This window comes from Apteryx rowi, unplaced genomic scaffold, assembly GCF_003343035.1.
Source record: "Apteryx rowi isolate R43461 unplaced genomic scaffold, aptRow1 scaffold_591, whole genome shotgun sequence".
Classification (NCBI taxonomy): Eukaryota; Metazoa; Chordata; class Aves; order Apterygiformes; family Apterygidae; genus Apteryx; species Apteryx rowi.
Genome location: NW_020450862.1, coordinates 426,210 through 445,008, shown reverse-complemented (window position 1 = coordinate 445,008; position 18,799 = coordinate 426,210). Strand labels below are relative to the sequence as shown.

Sequence of the window (18,799 nt, the reverse complement as noted above, 5' to 3'; positions counted from 1 at the left end):
GAGGGCAAAGCTGGGGACCTAACAGTGAGTTTCATTAGCAAGAAGGCCTGACCTCACCAGCACCAGTCTTTCAATCCCTTTAATCCTTCCCCTGCCCCCAGCCTTTGCCAGAGAGAGCTCATCAGTTAATCGTGGTCTTGCCTATCATTGTATCTTCCAAACAATTGGGAGAGGGAAGGCACAGGAAAAGCCTATGTGCGTTACTCCTGAAGCAGCTGCTTGTTGCAGGGTCTGGCATGCTGTTTATAGGAGATGCAGCTCTGGAAAACATGTGCTTAAGTAAGTTCTGAGCCCATCCCCAACTGACCTCAAAGATTTTGCTATATTTATATATGAAATATATGAAAAGGAATTGTTTGACCTCAACTACTTTGGGAAAGGTCTTGCCTTGTATCAGCTTGGCTATGCCTTCAAATTTTTGGCTGGCTTGCTTTATTCTCGAGTGTTTGAGGAATGATTGATAGTTCTGGAAGCAAACTAAAAAGATATATTTGAAGTTGTGAGCTCTCCAGGGCTAAAGAGCGTTATGAGTGTAGGTATGTTTTAAGCATACACATTGGAGTGCTTTAGCAGCTAAGTACAGGCAGCTGCTCTCTGGACAACTTTGTTTTCATAGTTCACACAGCTCATATGTAGGAGAGGCTGATTTATATGCCGTCTCCACACATGTTTCCATACATGTGGTCAGAAGGGGGAGAAAGAACCTGCCTAATGCAGTAAAGATGCTAGCTTAATTCACTGAAGAAGAATGTAATTTAAGCAAGTGTTTATTCCAGGAGAAAATAATTCAGGAAAAACACTAATATAATCTTAAACAATGGCAGCAATCTACAGACTTTCGGAAATTAAACTGCTGCCTTCCATCATTTTTTACAGGTGTGTTTGCGTCCTCTTGGCTGGTTTGTGTACTACGTACACAATGAACAGGTTAGTCTAATTCAAATGGTGACTACAGTGCTGTTTTGATTCAGTTAGTCACAAAACCATAAAACTTTTCAGCACATGTTTTGGCAAGCTACTCATCAGTTTTTACTTCCAAAGCATTGTCATGATCTATTTGCATTTTCTGGTATATGACAAAGACCAGTCACCTACTGGAATCTAATGGGGGTCTACGTGAAGCTTGTATGTCTTTACTGTCATTGTTCTATGCAGTGACCTGCTCATTCACTTGTACTGAATGACCAAATAGCTTAAAAACCCAAGTAGGAATAATTAATTTTATTAATTATCTTTAAACAATCTCATTATATTACAATTTATGTACCATATGCAAAATTAGATGTATTAAACTATTTCCATAAAATATTCAGGAATGAAGAAAATATATATATGTACACATTTTTAAATAGTGTTACTTAAACAATGACTAAGTTATTAAATCACTGTATGAAATGTTGATAATGGATGAGTTCATTTCACATTCAAGAAAGGACAGTTCAGATCCCAGGCTTCTGCATTTTTCAGTACACAAGAGATACGGCTTTTAGATGCAGCTTTTAACAAAGCAGAACTTAAAAAAACCCCATTGCAATTACTACATTCTTATTTACCGTGGTCATGCCCGGTATGCATAGAAGATGATACTAACTGAAGTATAGTTATTTGCTCAACATGATGATCAGATTTTATTCCAGTTCTTAAAGACTCTCCAATTCTGGCCATGTTCAGGAATCCCCAAAGTTCGTGTCCACAAGTATGCAGAAAAGGGGAGAAAAGTTACCCACGGTTTAAAAACAAGCAAGCTTTTTTTTTTTTTTTTTTTTTTTAAATAAAGCTGCTGTAGCCACATTTGTTGTATAAAGCAATCTAACCATGCTGGGAGAGAGCACTTTCTTGCCCACTACAACCTGTAAAACATCTGAAAATAAGACAGACACGTAGAAAGCTCATTTGTCTTGAATGTGTTTAACATAGTATCTGAAGTGTATCATGATAGCATCATTAACTAGTAATGTAATCGGAGCCTGTAGGGTCATACTTTTGGATCAACTTGCAAAAATTCTCATTTTTGCTTAGCACAAATATATCTGAAAGGTCACGTTTCTAAATATCCCTGTTCTTATCACTTCAAAGACGAGAAGCATAAAATAAATTAGGGCTTAAGTGAGAAAATGTACTATAGTGGTGGGAGATAAGAAGGAAGGGACACCCAACAAGGCTTCCTTCAGCACCTGCACTTCTTTTTGTTACAATGAGCTTATAGCTTTTTGGTAGATTTGAAGGAGACTAAGCACTGTTTCTTAAAGTTTATAAACTGCATGTTACTGGCTTCCAAATAACTACCAGACAATGCACAATGACATACATATGATGAAAGTCCTTCTGAAAATTTGATGGTGGATAAAATAAAGTTTCTGTATACAGACAGTTTTAAAAATAAATTCATGTCGTAGTTAGCGTTTTGTTCTCCAAACCACACAAAGGCACTAGTTTACATTAAGGACTAATGTCCTGCAAAACTTCAGTCAAATAAAGGAAGCTATTTTACGGTTAAAGTGGTGCTAAAACCCAGCTGTCACTAGTAACTTAAAACAGCCACACTGGGTTTTTCAGATTTAGTGGGGGGAAAATGTTTTGCCTCAGGACATACATGTTGGGGGGAGTGTGTGTGGGGGGGGGGGGGGGGGCTCAAACTTGAGCTAGTTTTTACAGCTGAGTTATAAACCTGGTTTATAACAGAAACTGGCAGACCCTAAAATATGATATAGTATGTATTGATAGAAATTTTTGTGTGTGTCAAAAATGTGTCTGTACACTCAATTTTTCCTTATTCTCTGGTTTTCAGTTATTGAAAGGACAAAGGATTTTGATTCAGTTTATAGTCCAATACTTTCCCTTTTCACTTTATTTGTTTGCTAGGCTAGTGCTTTCCTTCCAGCACTAATACCTTGGCTAGGGAGTCGGAATGTTAGAAAAGCTATTATTAGGTTTAATTTTGTTACTGTCTCCTGTCTCCTCAACAATGACGTGTATCTCTACTTGATGTAGATTGCTGCATAGGAAGTGTTACTTTCAAAATGGTAAGATACTACTATTCTCGCCAAAAATATTTATTAATTAAATCCCTTCCTCAAAGCTTTATTTTTTACCATTGTGAATTTACTAATGAATACTTGGGCAAAATTTGGATCAACTACATACTGATATGTTTTTGTTACAGTTGGAAGGTGTTCGGTAGCCACAGCTTGTGAGGCTGGCACAGAAGTGGTGCCAGGAGCGAGGTGATAGGATGTCTTTGTGACGTACTCCATGAGGCGGTTGTACTGTTGTTCTGATAGTCTCTCTCTAACTCCATCTGCCTGGAATCAGATAACACAAATGATTACTGAAATATTGACAGAAACTGAACTTCTTAATAGTAAAGACAGTAAGTTCAACATTACTTTCTATAGTTAAAATCTCTCCCCCTGGGATCTTACAGTATCCACATGGATGTTTTCATCAGCTAAGTTCTCCCATAGTTTTGTGATCTGTGGATTAGTCCTCTCCTTTGATATTTTGGATGCTTCCATGCTAAGAAGTTCTAACAACTCTGCCATAGAAAAGTTGAAGCAGTATCTTCTGAGAATTTCAGGGATGGACTCAAGAGTAATCTTTACAACAGATCAACTTGCAGACAGAAAAAACTTCTCAACTGCTTTTAGAAAAAGGCCAGTAGTTCCTGGCAGTGCTTATCAGGCAGCAGTCCTAATTAGCAAACCTTTTCTTCACAAAATACAATTAAAAATTGCAACAGCCCATAGCCATATCTGGGAAGTACTTAAGTCTTGAATGGGATTTGGAATAAGGGCTTGACTCTACRTTCCAGTCGAATGTTCTAACTATGAGGGCATATATCCATCTGTCTCTCTCTGGTAACCAAAAAAAACGCACTTTGGGTCAGAGCATCAACAGAATTACTTCTTTTTTTTTTWAAAAAAAACAAAAGGGTTTTACTAAAGACCGTTTGAGTACATAATTTATGAAAAAGAAACCGAGGCATCTACACAGCTGACTTTTCCATCACCATGAGTTGGAAGGACTTCTTTGAAGAAATCCCTATTTGTAGGCTGAAATATGTAGAGGTGCAAGGCTCTGCTAAAAAGAGATGCAGGTAACCCACATCTGTTTGCTGGAAAAAAAGAACAGTAAAACCAATATTGCCAACAGAAAAGTGGCATCTACCATACGGATCCAACCAGGCAAAGTATTAGATGAAAAGCCACGGGCAAACCTGGCCCTGGAAGACCAATCTGCGGTGCCCTTCTTTTGAAGGAGGCATTGGAGATAAGTGGAACTAGCTTGAGAAGGGAAAGCATGCGAGCAAGCATCAAGCTAGTTGCATAAATTTAAAACAAAGTATTATTTCAGAAATACCACCTTGGATACTACAGAGGTATCATTAGCAAAGTCATTCAGAATAGAACTTATTTCCCCAAAATGCAAATGACAGAAAAGTAGAAACTATCCTAGGGTAGGTTTTGACGCTTCCTTATCTACTCTTGGAGAATTGCTGACCACTGTCATTTTTGCAGGGTTTATAATGTCTTCGTTGGATGCCATACATAAGATTCAAAGACTGTGCTATTTTCTGGCTGTCTTTAAGAAAGTACTACAGATGCCTCAATACATGTGATGATTTTCAGACAGGACCACTGGGTTCAATTTAACATCCAGGAATAACATCTTGTCACACCTCTGGACTCTAGGGCTCATTTTAAACAAACCCTTACCTATCTGAAGAAAGAATTAATAAGACAGATAGTGGCACACATCACATCCAAATCAAAACAGTCCCCTCTGGTCTTCTACTATGCCTTTGGAGATGGATTTGCTGCTCAACAAGTAGAATCACTCCTGTTTTCAATCATCACCACAAAAATGCTAGAGGAAGCAGGCACATGAACGAACTCAGGAGCTCAAAGTTTGATCCTATGCTTAGAAAGAGTGAAAAATGATGAAATGGGCAGAGGAAAGTGTGGTTTCCATGAATGACCTTAGAGGGAGTAAAGAAATCAGAAGGCAGACTGCTGCAGCGGACACATGGCTAACAGAAGAGAATGGTGTCTGAACCACGTCTTCAGCCTCGTGTCACAGAAATAAAGTATCTCAGCAGTCAGCCTGTTTTACCAGCTGAAAGGAGAGAAATATGTTAAAGTAGCACCTATGTAAACTAGATGGTAAGTTACAAGGCAAATCTTGCATGTGGGTGTCTCCACATTTTTTCCTGATTTCTTCTTCTAGGTAGGTAAGCCCAGGGGAAGCTGAGGTTATAGTTCTGACTCCACACTGACCATAAAGATCAAAGTTGTCAGAGGAGATGGAAATGGTGCTGGCACCATTGAGAACCCATTTCTCATTCAGCCTCAGGCCATATCCCACAGATGATAGATAGCAAAATTATTCAKCAGGAAATATTAACTGCACTTGGATGGTCTTCCAAAGTAACTGGGACTCTACTTGCTTCCAGATGACTTCATCTGTAACCGTTTGCTTCTCCAGCCAGTGTCAGTTTAGCTTATACTGTCAAGACAACAACAGAAACTTGGAATTGCTTTTATTCTACATTTTGCCCTAAATTGGACCTAACAATGTCACTGAGTGCTTTAACCCCCTAGTGTGAACAATTACTATGTTAATAGCCAAACCATGATATGAATCCAAACTTGGTCACGAGGAATCTTGAAGATAGATAGCTTGTCTTTTCATATTAACATTTTGGGGTTAAGAACTACAGAAGTTTTCTAGAATTCCACCCTCCTCCTTTTATGGCTTATAGAGAATAATTCTTCAGCAATTCTAATTAAACCCAAAGTATCTATCTATCATCTGGTGTATAATCTGGATGTGTACATAGCACTAAAGACCTGCTTTGTGCACACTCAATGAGGAGGAAATAAGTGTTCTCTGGGTTTTTTTACTGCTCTGAAAAAATCCAGAAGTCAAGCTCCAAAGATGATATATGCGCACTCTCATGAAATCCCTGTTACAGATCATCAGAAACAAACACTGGAGTATCTGAAATTCCAGGGCCCTTCAGCTTTTTGCTGTCTTCTTGATATCCCTAGCTATACCAAGAGCAGCTGGAAGAGCAGGTTTTTGGAGTTTGATGTGTGTCTGGAAGCAAGCAGTGTCTCAATTATCTCAAGATAATCTAAGTACAATTAATGCTTCCCTTTCAATAACAACGTTGTCAGTGCCAGAGTTTTCAAGAATTCATCCAGTCTACTTCTAGCCAGATGGATTAAGTTATATATTGTGAAGACGAACAAGCCATCAGGCAAACCTATTGCTGAAGGAGTCAAAGCATGCTCTGGTGATTACAGCTGTGGAATAACACATGTTTTTTTTTTCCTAATAGTTCCAAGAAACTGAGGAAAGGGAAGGGGAGAAACTGTTTTGGGCAGAGCTGAAACAAAACTTTTTGGCAATTATTTTTGGTGAAAAATAAGACAAAAAAAAGTGGATTTTATAATGTTGAAATGAAATGTTTCAATTTATTGTTATTATTTCTAGGATTTTTGACTAAATTAACCAGCAAAATAGATAAAATTTACATTTGGTAACATCATCTCTCTAAACTTATCATAATATTTTGGTTGACCTGACTGGGCATTTTTTAGCAAAAAATTTTGGCCAGCTCCACTAGTGTCATCAGGTACAGAAGTGCTTGCACTTCAGCTGAGGACATCTCCAATGCAACAAGATGGCCTACCATTGGTATTTAAGAGTTATGTCTATTTAGGTGTAAGTCTGTAGCTCTGAAACCGCTAATCAGCAAGCCATAGCTTGCTGCTCCTAAGGCTACTTTCCCTAATCATGTTCGAAGAGTATTCACACAACCCCTTGTCGAAGAGTTGAGGGGCCCTGGCTCCCATCAGCACCCATGCTGTACAGAACAGCCCCAAGCACCACAGAACTGTCATCCTTTGCTGCAGAAAAGAAATTACTAAGTATGAAATTTCCCCATCCACTAAGAAAAAAATATATGGGAACATTAATTGCAAAAGAACATCATATGACTCTAGGTAATCACCAAATGCTTTTTGAAAGCTTTTGGAATCTCCTATTGTGTAGCTTCCTTAGCCCCCAAAATTAAAACTCTCTTATTCCTGTCTGCCTTACTTTCAACTGCTCTTCTTTAGAACATATTTCTTTTTAAACATTCATGCACACTCCAGCATCAATTTGTGCACTCTGAACGAATACTTATGCCAGGTCTGTTTTTCAGAGCATCAGTATCAGGTTTTGCTGCCTTGCCATCACTGACCCCACTCCATTCCTGGGCTATAGGCACACTTCACCCTTTTTACTCATGCCATACATTTTCACTGCATTCTCAAGAGCCTGTGTCAGCAAGGGAGCTTGTGCACTGAGGTTGAGTGGCTCAAGGCTTACGGCTGCTGGCACTGCTGTGCCACTGGAGCAGGGCTCCCATTTTTCTATCCAAAACTTCAGAAAGAAAGGTATGCATTGGTCCAGTACCTCCAAAGCTAGTCACATTTACTGTGTGTACTAGCACATGCATGTGGGAATGTGGACTCTGTGCACATGCTACGTAGGGTTGTGCTTGTGCACATACATACAGAGCCATTCATCTGGAAAGTCCTACATATTGATATATTCCCAGCTGCAGCAGCTGTGCGGACTCGAATCAGGCTTGCTGTCCCTCACCTTCCCTTCTCCCAGACAGGCCCCTCTCCTTTGTTTCCCTCTTGCAGCTACCACCTCCCTTTGGGCAAGCAGCCCTTTTCCCAGAGCAGCAGCCTGCTCCTCACCCCTTGGATAASCAGATAGATACAAACACAACAGGCACCACAGCTGCTATAGTGCAGTAAAAAAATCTGGGCTGGAGCTAAAGTTGGGGCTAGGACAGGCGGAGCGCAAAAAATGCCCCAGGAGGAATCAGTTATCTCCCTTTCCCCTCCAGGGCAGTAGCCCTGTAGTAGTAGTAGTAGTAAGTTAAAATCTTTAAGTTAAAGTTTTCATTTGCAAGAAATGGAAGATGTAAGGAGCTAAATACAGCTAGTAGCCAAATAAGACCACTGTGTTAAACGTGGCAAGATAAGAAATATACTGCAAGGAGCACACATTGGCATCACTGAATGGTTAAAAGAGAATTCACAGAATATTAAGAGGAACTGTTCTCACTGTGACTTTGCAGGCAAAGGCAAAGCACCTCCAGCATGCCAAGCAACGACCACCTCATACATGTGAAGTCGGTTGTGAGAACCTCTTCAGAACAGAGGTGGTCCTTACCAAGATCCCAGACTTCCTCTACTTTTTCCCTCAGGAAATTACTGGCACAGATTTTTAAATTCTATAATCAGTAACAGGATAGAAAGGAGGAGACACCTCCGTTTCATCCAAACAGTGACAGAGTCAACAGGGAGGTGTGGGGAAACAACGGGTCCCTCAGTTCGGGACTTACACCTCTGGCCTCCCGACCCAAAGGTGAGTAGCCCAGTTGTCAAAAACATCACCAGTGTAGCTTTATCATTGAAGCAAAATATCCTCAGCCTTTACCTCCAAATCACAAGGCACTCTTTGTTGTTTTAGCTGCACCTTCAGCAGGTTTTTTTGCTGTTCATCTTCCAGACAGTCGATTTCGGTGACGGGGAATGCCTGCTGCTGTGTATCTTCGCTGAGGCTGACCACAAAAAGCACCTCTGAGGTCAGCAGCAAGCAGCCTTCATGCTGCTGGCCTGATCCACTCACAATCATGACATCTAAGTCCATATGGACTTCTGGCCTTCCTAGAGATTGCAGCATTTTCCTGCATTACCAAAAAACAAACAAACAAACAAAAAAAAACAGTGTTATGCATTGGATATTTAAGGACTTCTTTTGATCACTAAATGTTTTTACTTAAGGCTGTAGCTACCACCTACAAATATAAAATAAGCAGGTGAATATCCTTTAAACCTCCTTTACTGAAAGATGTAAGACTTTTTACAAGATTTACAAGATAAATGTGAAACTGTTAKTTATCAAAACTCTTTAATCATTCACTGCAAAATTGGCCTAATAACCATACTAGGTCAGCTGATTTCCCATCCTAATAGAAAAATTACCGAGTAGTGGCTTACAAATTCAGTGCAAAAAATAAACCTATCTTCACTAACAGCTGTTTCTGGAGATGTGCAGTATTTTTCTTGGGCAATGATAAATAAGTAAGAACTCATTGAATGCCATTAAATAAAGATCAGCTCTGTAGTTCCAAAACTGGAAGCAGATCAGCAGCCCATCATTTGCAGATTGGGTTTCTATGCACTACCTTTGTGTTTAATGTTCCTAAACAAACTGCCATAACTCAGCCTTTCCTAGGGAAGCAGCCTATTAACTTGACCACGGGCCAGAACCTATTAATAAACAATGTGGATGTAAAAATGAGCAAGTGTCTAAATAATTTTACCAGACATATTTGACGTGGCTATTTGGAGCCTGCTCAACACGTTGATCATTTGGATGAGAGCGCTGCTTGGGAAGCTGAGAAAGTCCAGCTCCATGCAAAATACCTGTGGTAAGAGAATTTAAGTTTTTTACTAGTTGTTTTCTACAAAACAGTTACATGTTGCAGTGATGTCATCTGTTTAGAGCAGTTCATAAAATAGTGCAGATCCAAAATGATGTCACATCTTTGGAAGCTGTAGTCAAGATAATTCATTAAATATTACAATGCAAGAGTTGTGCACTTAACCCCAATGATCTTGCATTAGCAAGAAACAAAAAAACCCACTGAATGTTCTTAAAATCAGCCATACACTAGCAATTAAGAGAAAAATAATGCTCCTGAGGGCCATCATTTCAGAGTGGGATTGGGCACATCACTTACAATTTATGTACAAAAAATCAAGACCATTGTTAACTTTCTTGCTTAATATTAAAATACTTCCATATACGTGTCATGACCGGTACAAATTAGAAGGAAAGTTTGCCTAGATACTGTATTTAAATGTTCAGTTACTTAATCCAGCTGTTAAACACAGATCCATATACATTTATGAGATCTCCCGGGGCATCTGGTTTATTGTGAATTCTTCTTAGTGCCAGCACAGAATGGAGACTACAAGAAGCAGTTAAACAGGTTTCTAAATAGACTATCCAAAGCTGAAGATGATACAGTATGGGTGCTTTCAGATGGCTTGTAACCTTGTAAAAATAAGGTATGGTCACCAGAAAGAGAATCAATGGGTTGCAAAAAATTCACAAATAAAGTGGTTCTAAAAATTTTTACAAGATAGATAGAAATTAGGTTAAGTGGTAAGCACCAATGTTATAAGGTTTAATGCAAAGTTACTCTCTAAGTAAACAAAGAAAACTTATTTTGTCTAATTAAGCATTCAATTGAAGCAAAAGGCATTTTTCCATAAGGGTGTCAATAACTTAGATTCCTTTTCACACAATGGACAATAATTTAAACAAAACATCAGCACTGAAAAAAAACCCTTTAATTTTTAACACACATGTTGATGGTAATACTTAAAAGCAGCATCCCAGTTGTAACAGTTGGCTTACCGAGGTTCTCAGCATTATGTGAGTGAAAATGTCATTTACAGATGGAGAAAGAGAGAACATGTGTTTACTTCTGTGTGGTCCCCCACCCCTCGGTCCCCCCAAGAGGCACAATCCCACTTCCAATCCAGTTGTGGGTAAGAGTTACTCAAACTCTTATATGTTTTCCTCTCACGCACTGTCAGCTATTATTGATACAGTTTTTATGTTTTTTCCTGGCTAACTCTTTTTGTCACATGCTCTTGGAAAACATCATGTGTTGTATACCATATCTGCAAGGAAAAGTGTCCCTCTACTGTTACGGGTAAAGACTKCATTGGAATTAACTCTAGAAACTGTAATTCCACAGTCAACAAAAAGAACATGCAGACAGCCCATAACAGCCCACAAAAGACAGGCAGTTTCTGATTTTACAGATATGTGTTATACACCTATGGGATGCATAATTCAGAGGAGCAGCTATTATTTACACTCATACAAATGAGATAGAGTCAAGACAATTATTTTAAATCATCGCAGAGTGGACAGAGTTATCTAACAACCATATTATTAAATTAAACTATTCAAACACTTGCAGCAGGTATGTTATTAACTTTTTTCTGAAACAGGTTGCTTCAAGGAACGAGTTCTAAATGTCAGGGGAGGTGTGGAAACAATATTCTGAACTTAAGCTCTAGGAGAACTACTCTTATTCTAACCAATACGTCACAAAAAATAAATTATGATTAAAGACTTTAATCCTCAGGATTTGTTTGTTGTAATTAGTCAGGCAAAATTAATGACATATTTACAGTCCTTGTATCATCAGGTCTCCCTGCCCTTCTTCCCCCCTCTTTTTTTTTTTTAATATCCAGACCAGCAGCTTAGATTTCATGATACTGAAAGCAAATAAATTAGCATATTTTGATATTTTATCTTTTACAGTTCTTAGCGGTCCAGAAGCATTTACATTAATCTGAAAGGTTTGACCACTACTGCCACTAAGCGCTTAGTCTAGCTGGAAAACCCACCTATGACCACTAAAAAGTCACCCGTGCATCTAAAAGCAGGACACTCTTCTTGCAACTCTTCAGTTTAAAGCGGATGTTCCCACTACACAACTCACTTCTTTCTCCCAGTAACATAACTCCCTCTTTATTTAGAGATAACACAACTCTTTCCTTGCTGTAACAAAGCGATCTCAAAATAATGCTCTAATTGGGTATAGTGTTGCTCTATTATATTTATGTCAAAAACTCTTTTGCAGCACATATGTTTCTGTAACTAATCCTACTGTATTCCAAGAATTACTTCATGGTTTCTGCGTTCTGTGTCTCTGGTGCTGTACAAGACTGATTTGTAACACAAGAGAGAAGCATAACATGATTTTTAAGAAAAGGAACACAACATTTATAACTATTCAGCTGTAGCATTTCTAAATCTTTTTCTAAGTCACACAGCTACTGAGTCATGTAAGCTGACACAGCAGGTTGTATTTGAACAGTATTTTAAAGATCTGCTCATGCACATTTAAACGGAGATGTTGTTGGAAATCAGAGTAACTCACCATAACCTGTCTGGGAGACAAGTTCAGCCGCACCTCCAATTGGCTTCGTGAAGACTCCCATAATTCCCTTTCCCACTCCAGAGATAACACCTTTGGCTTTATGCCCTGCTGAAGCTTGGGCCTCAGATATTTTCTGAAAATTCTGCATCGGCTGATCTACAATACCAGCAATTGCACCTGAAAAAACAAGAGCCCCCAGTGATTAATGAAGATTAATATCCCGGAATAAGAGGAAATCTTACTACTGGAACTGAATGTTGTTTGGATTACAGACTGTACTCCACCCATCTTATACAGCTATTTACTGTACACACAGCCAATTAACTAAACAACTCCTTAGCTGAAGTTTAAGTTAAATCTCTACTTCCTTTTTATGCATTTTACTTTTTCAAAAATTCAGATCACTTAACTTGATAGTATGTTTGCATCCTTCAACTACTTTCACTAAATGCTTTTGCTGAGTTGCTATAATTTAGCTCATTCTGTGTAGCAATTCTGAAAATGTTGGGCTTGGAATAAAATCCATCAGTTTTAGGACACTTTAGCAGTTATGGAAATGAGATTTTCATGTAAGCCTGAGATTGAGTCCATGAGAATAAAAACTGCCTGTATTCAATAGATCATTTTTATATCCTCTTCCACTGCCAGAAATGTTCATAAGCTAATGCAACATTTGATATACTACTAAGATTAGCAGAATTAGACTTTGGGACTTTTTGTTACTTTTTTGTGAAAACGATCATATTTTACTTTAATGTGCATGGGTCAAACTTTTACAAGTGACACAGTGACCCTCCCAGCTTTTAGTATCAACAGAGAACTTCAACTTAAATCTTCCTAAATGTAAACAGGTATGTGAGGTGGTACATTTCTTTGATCTTGAGTTTACTCTAGCCACTTAACCACAGACATGTCTCTAGTTATTGTAATTTTGATAGATAAGCTATTTGGAAATTGCTAAGAGTACAATGATTGGACAAAGTGAGATCAGTTAGAAAATGGCCTGCCTGCTCTGAAGTTCTTTGCTCAGTGCAAAGCAAGTTTGCAGGCTCCTCAAATAGCTCTCAGTTTGCAGCTTCTGCTGCAAATATCAAGAAAAAGCAATTATTTAAGGAGTAGGAGCGAGTGTCACCTCTGTAACCAGGCATTTTTACTGCAACACAGACATCTTTGGAGATTCTGCTTTGTATGTGGAAGCAAATCCAGGCGTAATTCCACTGAGCCTGAAAATCACAGCAGAGGTATGTGGCCCCATATGTTTACCAGAGTGACGTACACTAGTCAGCTAGCCGCTAACTGGTTTTCAGATGGTTTGAGTTACTGTTTACCAGATAAATGGAGAAGTTGCTGACTTTCAACAACCAGAACTAATATTGTACTGCTACACTGCTATTCATTCCAAATAAAAGACGAGGATGAGAAGAAGCACACGTTTCCCCAGATCCTGTTTGCTAGGATATTACCTCTCAACAACTCATATAACTTGCGACCCCCATAAACATCTCTCCTCTTAGAGATACAGCTTCCGTCTTTTGTACATATATTATTTACCGATAAATGTACAGTATTTCCTCAGAAAATGGTGGTCTATTTTTAACGTGATACTCAGCTTTTACTGAGCTCACTCACTGAAGCTGAGTGCTCTGCTCAGTTTTTACTCTTTGTACCACAAAGGCTATGAAGCTTCCTTAATTCTATGCCATGGAAATGATACAATTTTCAATTCAACTGTTTCATTAGTACTTACCAGCTGCTCCTGCTGCTTGACTAAAATAATACCCCAACAAGGCATTATGCAATTGGGATTGTTCATCCAGTTTCTTTTGTACAGTTGTGATGCATTTGAAGGCATAAAACAATACTTGGTGTTCTGCTAAGTTACAGTATTACGTTACCCTGTGACCTCCTTCACCCTATCTACCGAGGTCATCCACAGCAACTGCACTTTCAGAACAGAAGTTATTGCCTTATTAAATGTAATCCACCTAAGTCCTAGCACTAGTAAATTATTTACTGCAATACACTTGAGCAATGTTATAAGGCAATAATAAATAAGAGCCTACTCCAAAGGACCTGTGGTATGCTCCAGGCACTTCTCAGCTGGAATTAGGCCCAGAGGACAAGGAAACAGAATGGAAACTGCTGCGACTGTGTTATATAAGATTATTTATATAGTACCCAAAATAATATAGAGCTCAATTAGCCAGTTGTTTAGCACTTCCACACTTTCTGTTATTCTGCCATTTTATGCATGCTTTGAACTTGTCTGTGAAGCCACAGCCCTTTCATTCTTCAAATCCTTCTGCAAACCCTGCCTTGGTACCTGCAAAAAATATGTCCAATGATCTTGCTTGCCCTCTCCATTCACCCTTTGTAGTCTCTTATCTCGAATTGTAACTCAGCAGCATAACTCATTCATGTGCTGTGGTCACGCCCACAAATCTCATAATAAGCTATAAACTTACTCCTTTAACTAAGCTTTAGCTTTCTCCATGCCTGTGGCTAGGTCCTGTGACMCCTGCATAGGGAAGCCAGCTCTTTGCAGCTCCTTTCCTGTATGCAGCATGTGTGGGCAAAGGTGGAAAAGGTTAAAGGCTGAACAACCTCAAAACCCAGCATCAGTGAGATAATGGTGATACACATGGGAGGTTCACCGCATCTCCTAGCACCAGAAACCAGGCAAAGAGGATGTCCTCTGGTATCCATGTGGCTCCTTGCTTTCCAACATAAAGTTAGTGGAAGAAGCACCACGCAGGACGGACTCACCACAGAAGGTCCCTCGCTGCATCAGGGCGAGTATCAGGCAGGCAGAGCAGGAGGTATGCCTAATGCTTCCTCCTGTCCTCCTCTCACCCTCACAGCCTGGAGACAGCTACAGTGTCCTACTGTTGTCCCAGTCTCTCTCCTCGATGCCCCCTGTCCGTTCTTTTTGTTTTTTTTTAAAAACAGTTCCCCAGTTTGTTCTCCCTCCTTACCGTAGGCTTTCAATTTTATATGCACGTCCACATATGTACACACACGTTATGTATGTATAAAGAAAACCCCAATAAAATTAAACACCAAAGCAACAAAACAAAAACATATTCTTCTGTTACTGGACCAAAGAGGTTCCAGCAACACCATAACATCTGCTAAACATCAGCTGGGGTGCACTCCAGTTAATATATGTTGCTCAGTATTCATAAAAAAGATACTTTGATAACTACAAAATTCAGATAGTTCAGAATATGACACGGTATTACTTCAAGAAGAATTTGATTACCGCAGGCAACTGGTTTCTGCTCGGAAAGACAAGCAGTGTTTGGTGAACGGGGCAAAGGCTGTGCTTACAGAAGTTAGCAAGCTCAGCTCGCTTGTGGCAAACTCCTGCAGACCAAGAAATAATCGGAAAAAAATCCCCCCCCGTGCGAAAATGTCCATGCTTTGCCATGAAGCTGTAAGCTAACAAAACTGAAACCATTTTGTTTCCTTTTCTTTTTTCTGTTGTCCTGCTGGATTGCTGCAAGGCTTCTACGCTCTGAAAATATGGTTGGAAGGGAGTCACCACACAGCAAACATCTCATGAAAATATAGCTAAAATAAAAGACCACCTGTTATTTTAGAGTTAAGTGTGCATAAATAAATTTGTAGGATTAGTGTGTGCAACAGCGGGATGGTCAGGGTTAGTAAGACTGCCTCTTACTATCTTGTTTACAGAGAGCCAAATGTAAAGTGGCCCCGATTAAGTGATAGCTACAAAACAACAACAACAACAAGAATCCCTTAATAATATAAATCTGAGCTTCTGAAATCCAGGCTTTACAATGCCTAACATCCCAATTACACTGTCAGCCACTATTACCATCAATTCATTTCACTAAAGAGCAGCAAGGAGTAACTTGAGCGTAAAGCACTGCAGACGTCGTGAAAAGCTGCTTCTCTAACATTTGTCAGCTTTTCACTTATTCAGAAATGCTCAGTTTCCTAAAGGAAGCTACTTCGATTTGATATTTTTCACTAGGACCAGCAGTTGAAAATAAAGCCCATTGTTTCAATAGTCTCTTTTACGCTGTTATAAGTTATTATTTTAAGCTTGATCCCGTCATACAAAATGCAGAAGACGATAACTCCTTGGCAGAGAGTGCCTATCATCTAAATATTTTAAGTACAACTTCACTACATTTTTATCTAATTGCTTAAAAGAAAAACACACCTATCATAAGCTTTTGCTTCTTCTCACGTACTTACTAAAAAGACCCAGAAGTCTCCCCAAAATCAGAAAAGAAGAAAACAGCCAGCCAAAGATAACAATCAAATCAAACAACACCCTGACAGCGCCTGAGTCATTTAAAACTAGACAGGACAAAGCACTTAAGAATGTACCACAAGGAACAACTTGCACTGAGGAGGAGACAAGAGCACACGATTTTGGCCCTGATTCAGCAAAGCTCTTAAACACATGCTTAAGTGCTTTGCTGAATTGGGGCCACCATGAGCCCGATTTTCAGAAAAATCAGAAGTGAAACTATTTTTTCTATGTAGATACCACAATGTATCAGGGATTTGAGTACTCGTACATGCTTGTGCCTAGGCAAGACATCTGCATTTGCAGTTCTTTCAGCCACTTGCACAATTGGGACGGCTTTACAAACGTGACAGTACTTTGACTATCTATCTGTGCTATACAGCTCTTTACACTTTTCAATCCTACAATTATAGAATCAYAGAAATTACGGCTTTGAAGGGTCACGCTATCTGCATTTTTGTACTCATCTGAACTCTTCTTGCTTATGAAGGAAAGTAACATAGCAGCTCCGTTTTGTTTCGTTATGTATGAAGAACCTGGAGGTATTTTTAGAGTAAGCATTTTCATGTTTACTTTAAATGTGCTGGTGAAAGAAAGCAGCACAGTGGTACCTCTCTTCAATGCCAACTGTTTTTTTGGGGATAAGCCACAATACTCATTAAACCAAATGGTCGGGAGAGAAACAGCTTTCTGACGTGATTGTAAAAATCGAAATGCAGGTCTATCCATAACTTAGGTCTCAACACAATTTTCATGAATGCCACTGTGTATAGAGAGAAAACATTCTTTTTAAAAATCAAGTTTAAATAAATATTTATGTGTGATACAACTTCACTGAAATATTTCTGATTCCTCGCTTAGTGGCAGGTCCTCTACGTGTCAGTTCCAGTTATACAGTAACCTTAGGTATTTATTTGGATGGTTAACTGTCTCTACCAGTACAAATAGAGGTATTTAGCAGTGAGGAATCTCTAAATAAAAACAGCAGGAGAAAGAACAAGATCCTTAATGCCTAGTTTGCAGAGGAGTTCTGTTTAAATGCTAATACAAGTTTTAATGTTTCTTCTAACATGAATTTCTTCGGAAATCAGGGACAGTGAATTCTAATTCTTGTTTTTCTAAACTCAGAAGCCGTCCCACAAACAACCAAAGCCTCATGTATAGGGACATAATAACACAACGGATTTGTGAAGGCATGTTGTAAGTTCCCGATTTTCCTGAACAGCAGAAACTCTGACTTGCTGCAGCCAAAGTTATGGAGTTTTGCTCTTTAGTTCAGGTTGCAGCAGCTGATGCTTTTAGCTCTGAAGGGCTCTGGTGCATTGGCCAAGGGGAGAGCCACGACGTTATCTTGCTGTCTTATTAGTAACTGAGCCAAGCTCTCCAAACCATTTCGCCAGCACACACGCACACCAGGCTGACACAATGCTTCTAAAAGGATAATCTTTCATCCAGCTACTCAACCTGACTGCCCTTAGCCCCATAAAACAAGAAGGAAAAATAAAACCTTCTCTGAACTGCCTTTGATTTGCAACCCCAGTAACAGTTTACTATTGGGATAGTAGCTACTAATATATGAAATTGCTCCTTTACGCACATTTCTCCCAGGACACTTGCTTGCCAGTTTACAGGCATTATCAAATGACAGTGCTTCACATCATCTAATGTTATTGCTTAAAATAATTTCCAGTAACTTAACCCAAACTTGTAACATTTTTACCACTTCCTCTTTGGGGCTTTCAGGGCTGCGGTTGCAAATTTAGGAGTTGTGTACACTACTGAAGATTAAGAAGGAGGACAAATCCTTTCAAGCTTCGTCTCTTCTAACCTTTTGCACTGGACTGCTTTTGGTCACTTTGATCTCTAAGGGATTCATACTCTTTAATACGTACTAAGGAACTCTGCCAAACAACACAACTCTGCATTCCTTTGCTGTGGGACAAATAGAAGCAACCTAGAAAATCCAGCTCCTTACTGCGAGACTTCTTTCAGAGATTTTCAGAGGGTTAGTTTTCAAATATTTAGGTACTATTTTGAAATGGCTAGAGTAATCTTCACCTCTAACCAAACCACTTTGCTGCTTGATGAATAAAATTGCCCTGAATCAGGTTGATCTAGGTATCTTTGTAAAATCAGAATTCCTCACCAAAGCTTATTTAACTTTTGCACTAAGTTCAAGTGGTTTTCAAAGACAACCAAGAAGCCCCGATATCTACAGTGCAGCAAAAACAATCAGTTTCAGAAGACATTCCTATAACTCATTGGAAAGTAAACATCAGCACGATGACGTCTTTGTGCTGACTTGGTTACAAGCCACCCTGCCCAATGCAGAATTATTCTTTTCTTCTGAGCTATACAACATGTACCACTGAAAACATTTCACAAAAACAAAAGAGTGCAATCTCGTTCTGTTTCTGCAATTATTTTATCAGCAAAAAAACCCTCTTCAAAAGTCACTATAAACCTGGATA

The 18,799-nt window shown here is 39.1% G+C and overlaps 1 protein-coding gene across 8 annotated transcripts in view; it reads right to left on the bottom strand.

Annotated features, from left to right (window-relative positions):
* Positions 1–1,746: 1,746 nt before the first annotated feature.
* Positions 1,747–18,799, bottom strand: part of VPS13B (vacuolar protein sorting 13 homolog B) — a 438,137-nt gene continuing 421,084 nt past the window's right edge. For 4 of the 8 annotated variants that reach the window (XM_026082771.1, XM_026082768.1, XM_026082772.1 and 1 more), the window contains 4 exons: positions 12,044–12,220; positions 9,398–9,500; positions 8,509–8,758; positions 1,747–3,302 (listed from right to left, as the gene is read on the bottom strand). In XM_026082771.1, the coding sequence (XP_025938556.1) occupies positions 3,057–3,302; positions 8,509–8,758; positions 9,398–9,500; positions 12,044–12,220 (776 nt within the window). In that variant the 3' untranslated portion in view covers positions 1,747–3,056. The remainder of the gene's footprint in view (positions 3,303–8,508; positions 8,759–9,397; positions 9,501–12,043; positions 12,221–18,799) is intronic. The other 4 variants (XM_026082773.1, XM_026082774.1, XM_026082776.1 and 1 more) reach the window with 1 other exon arrangement.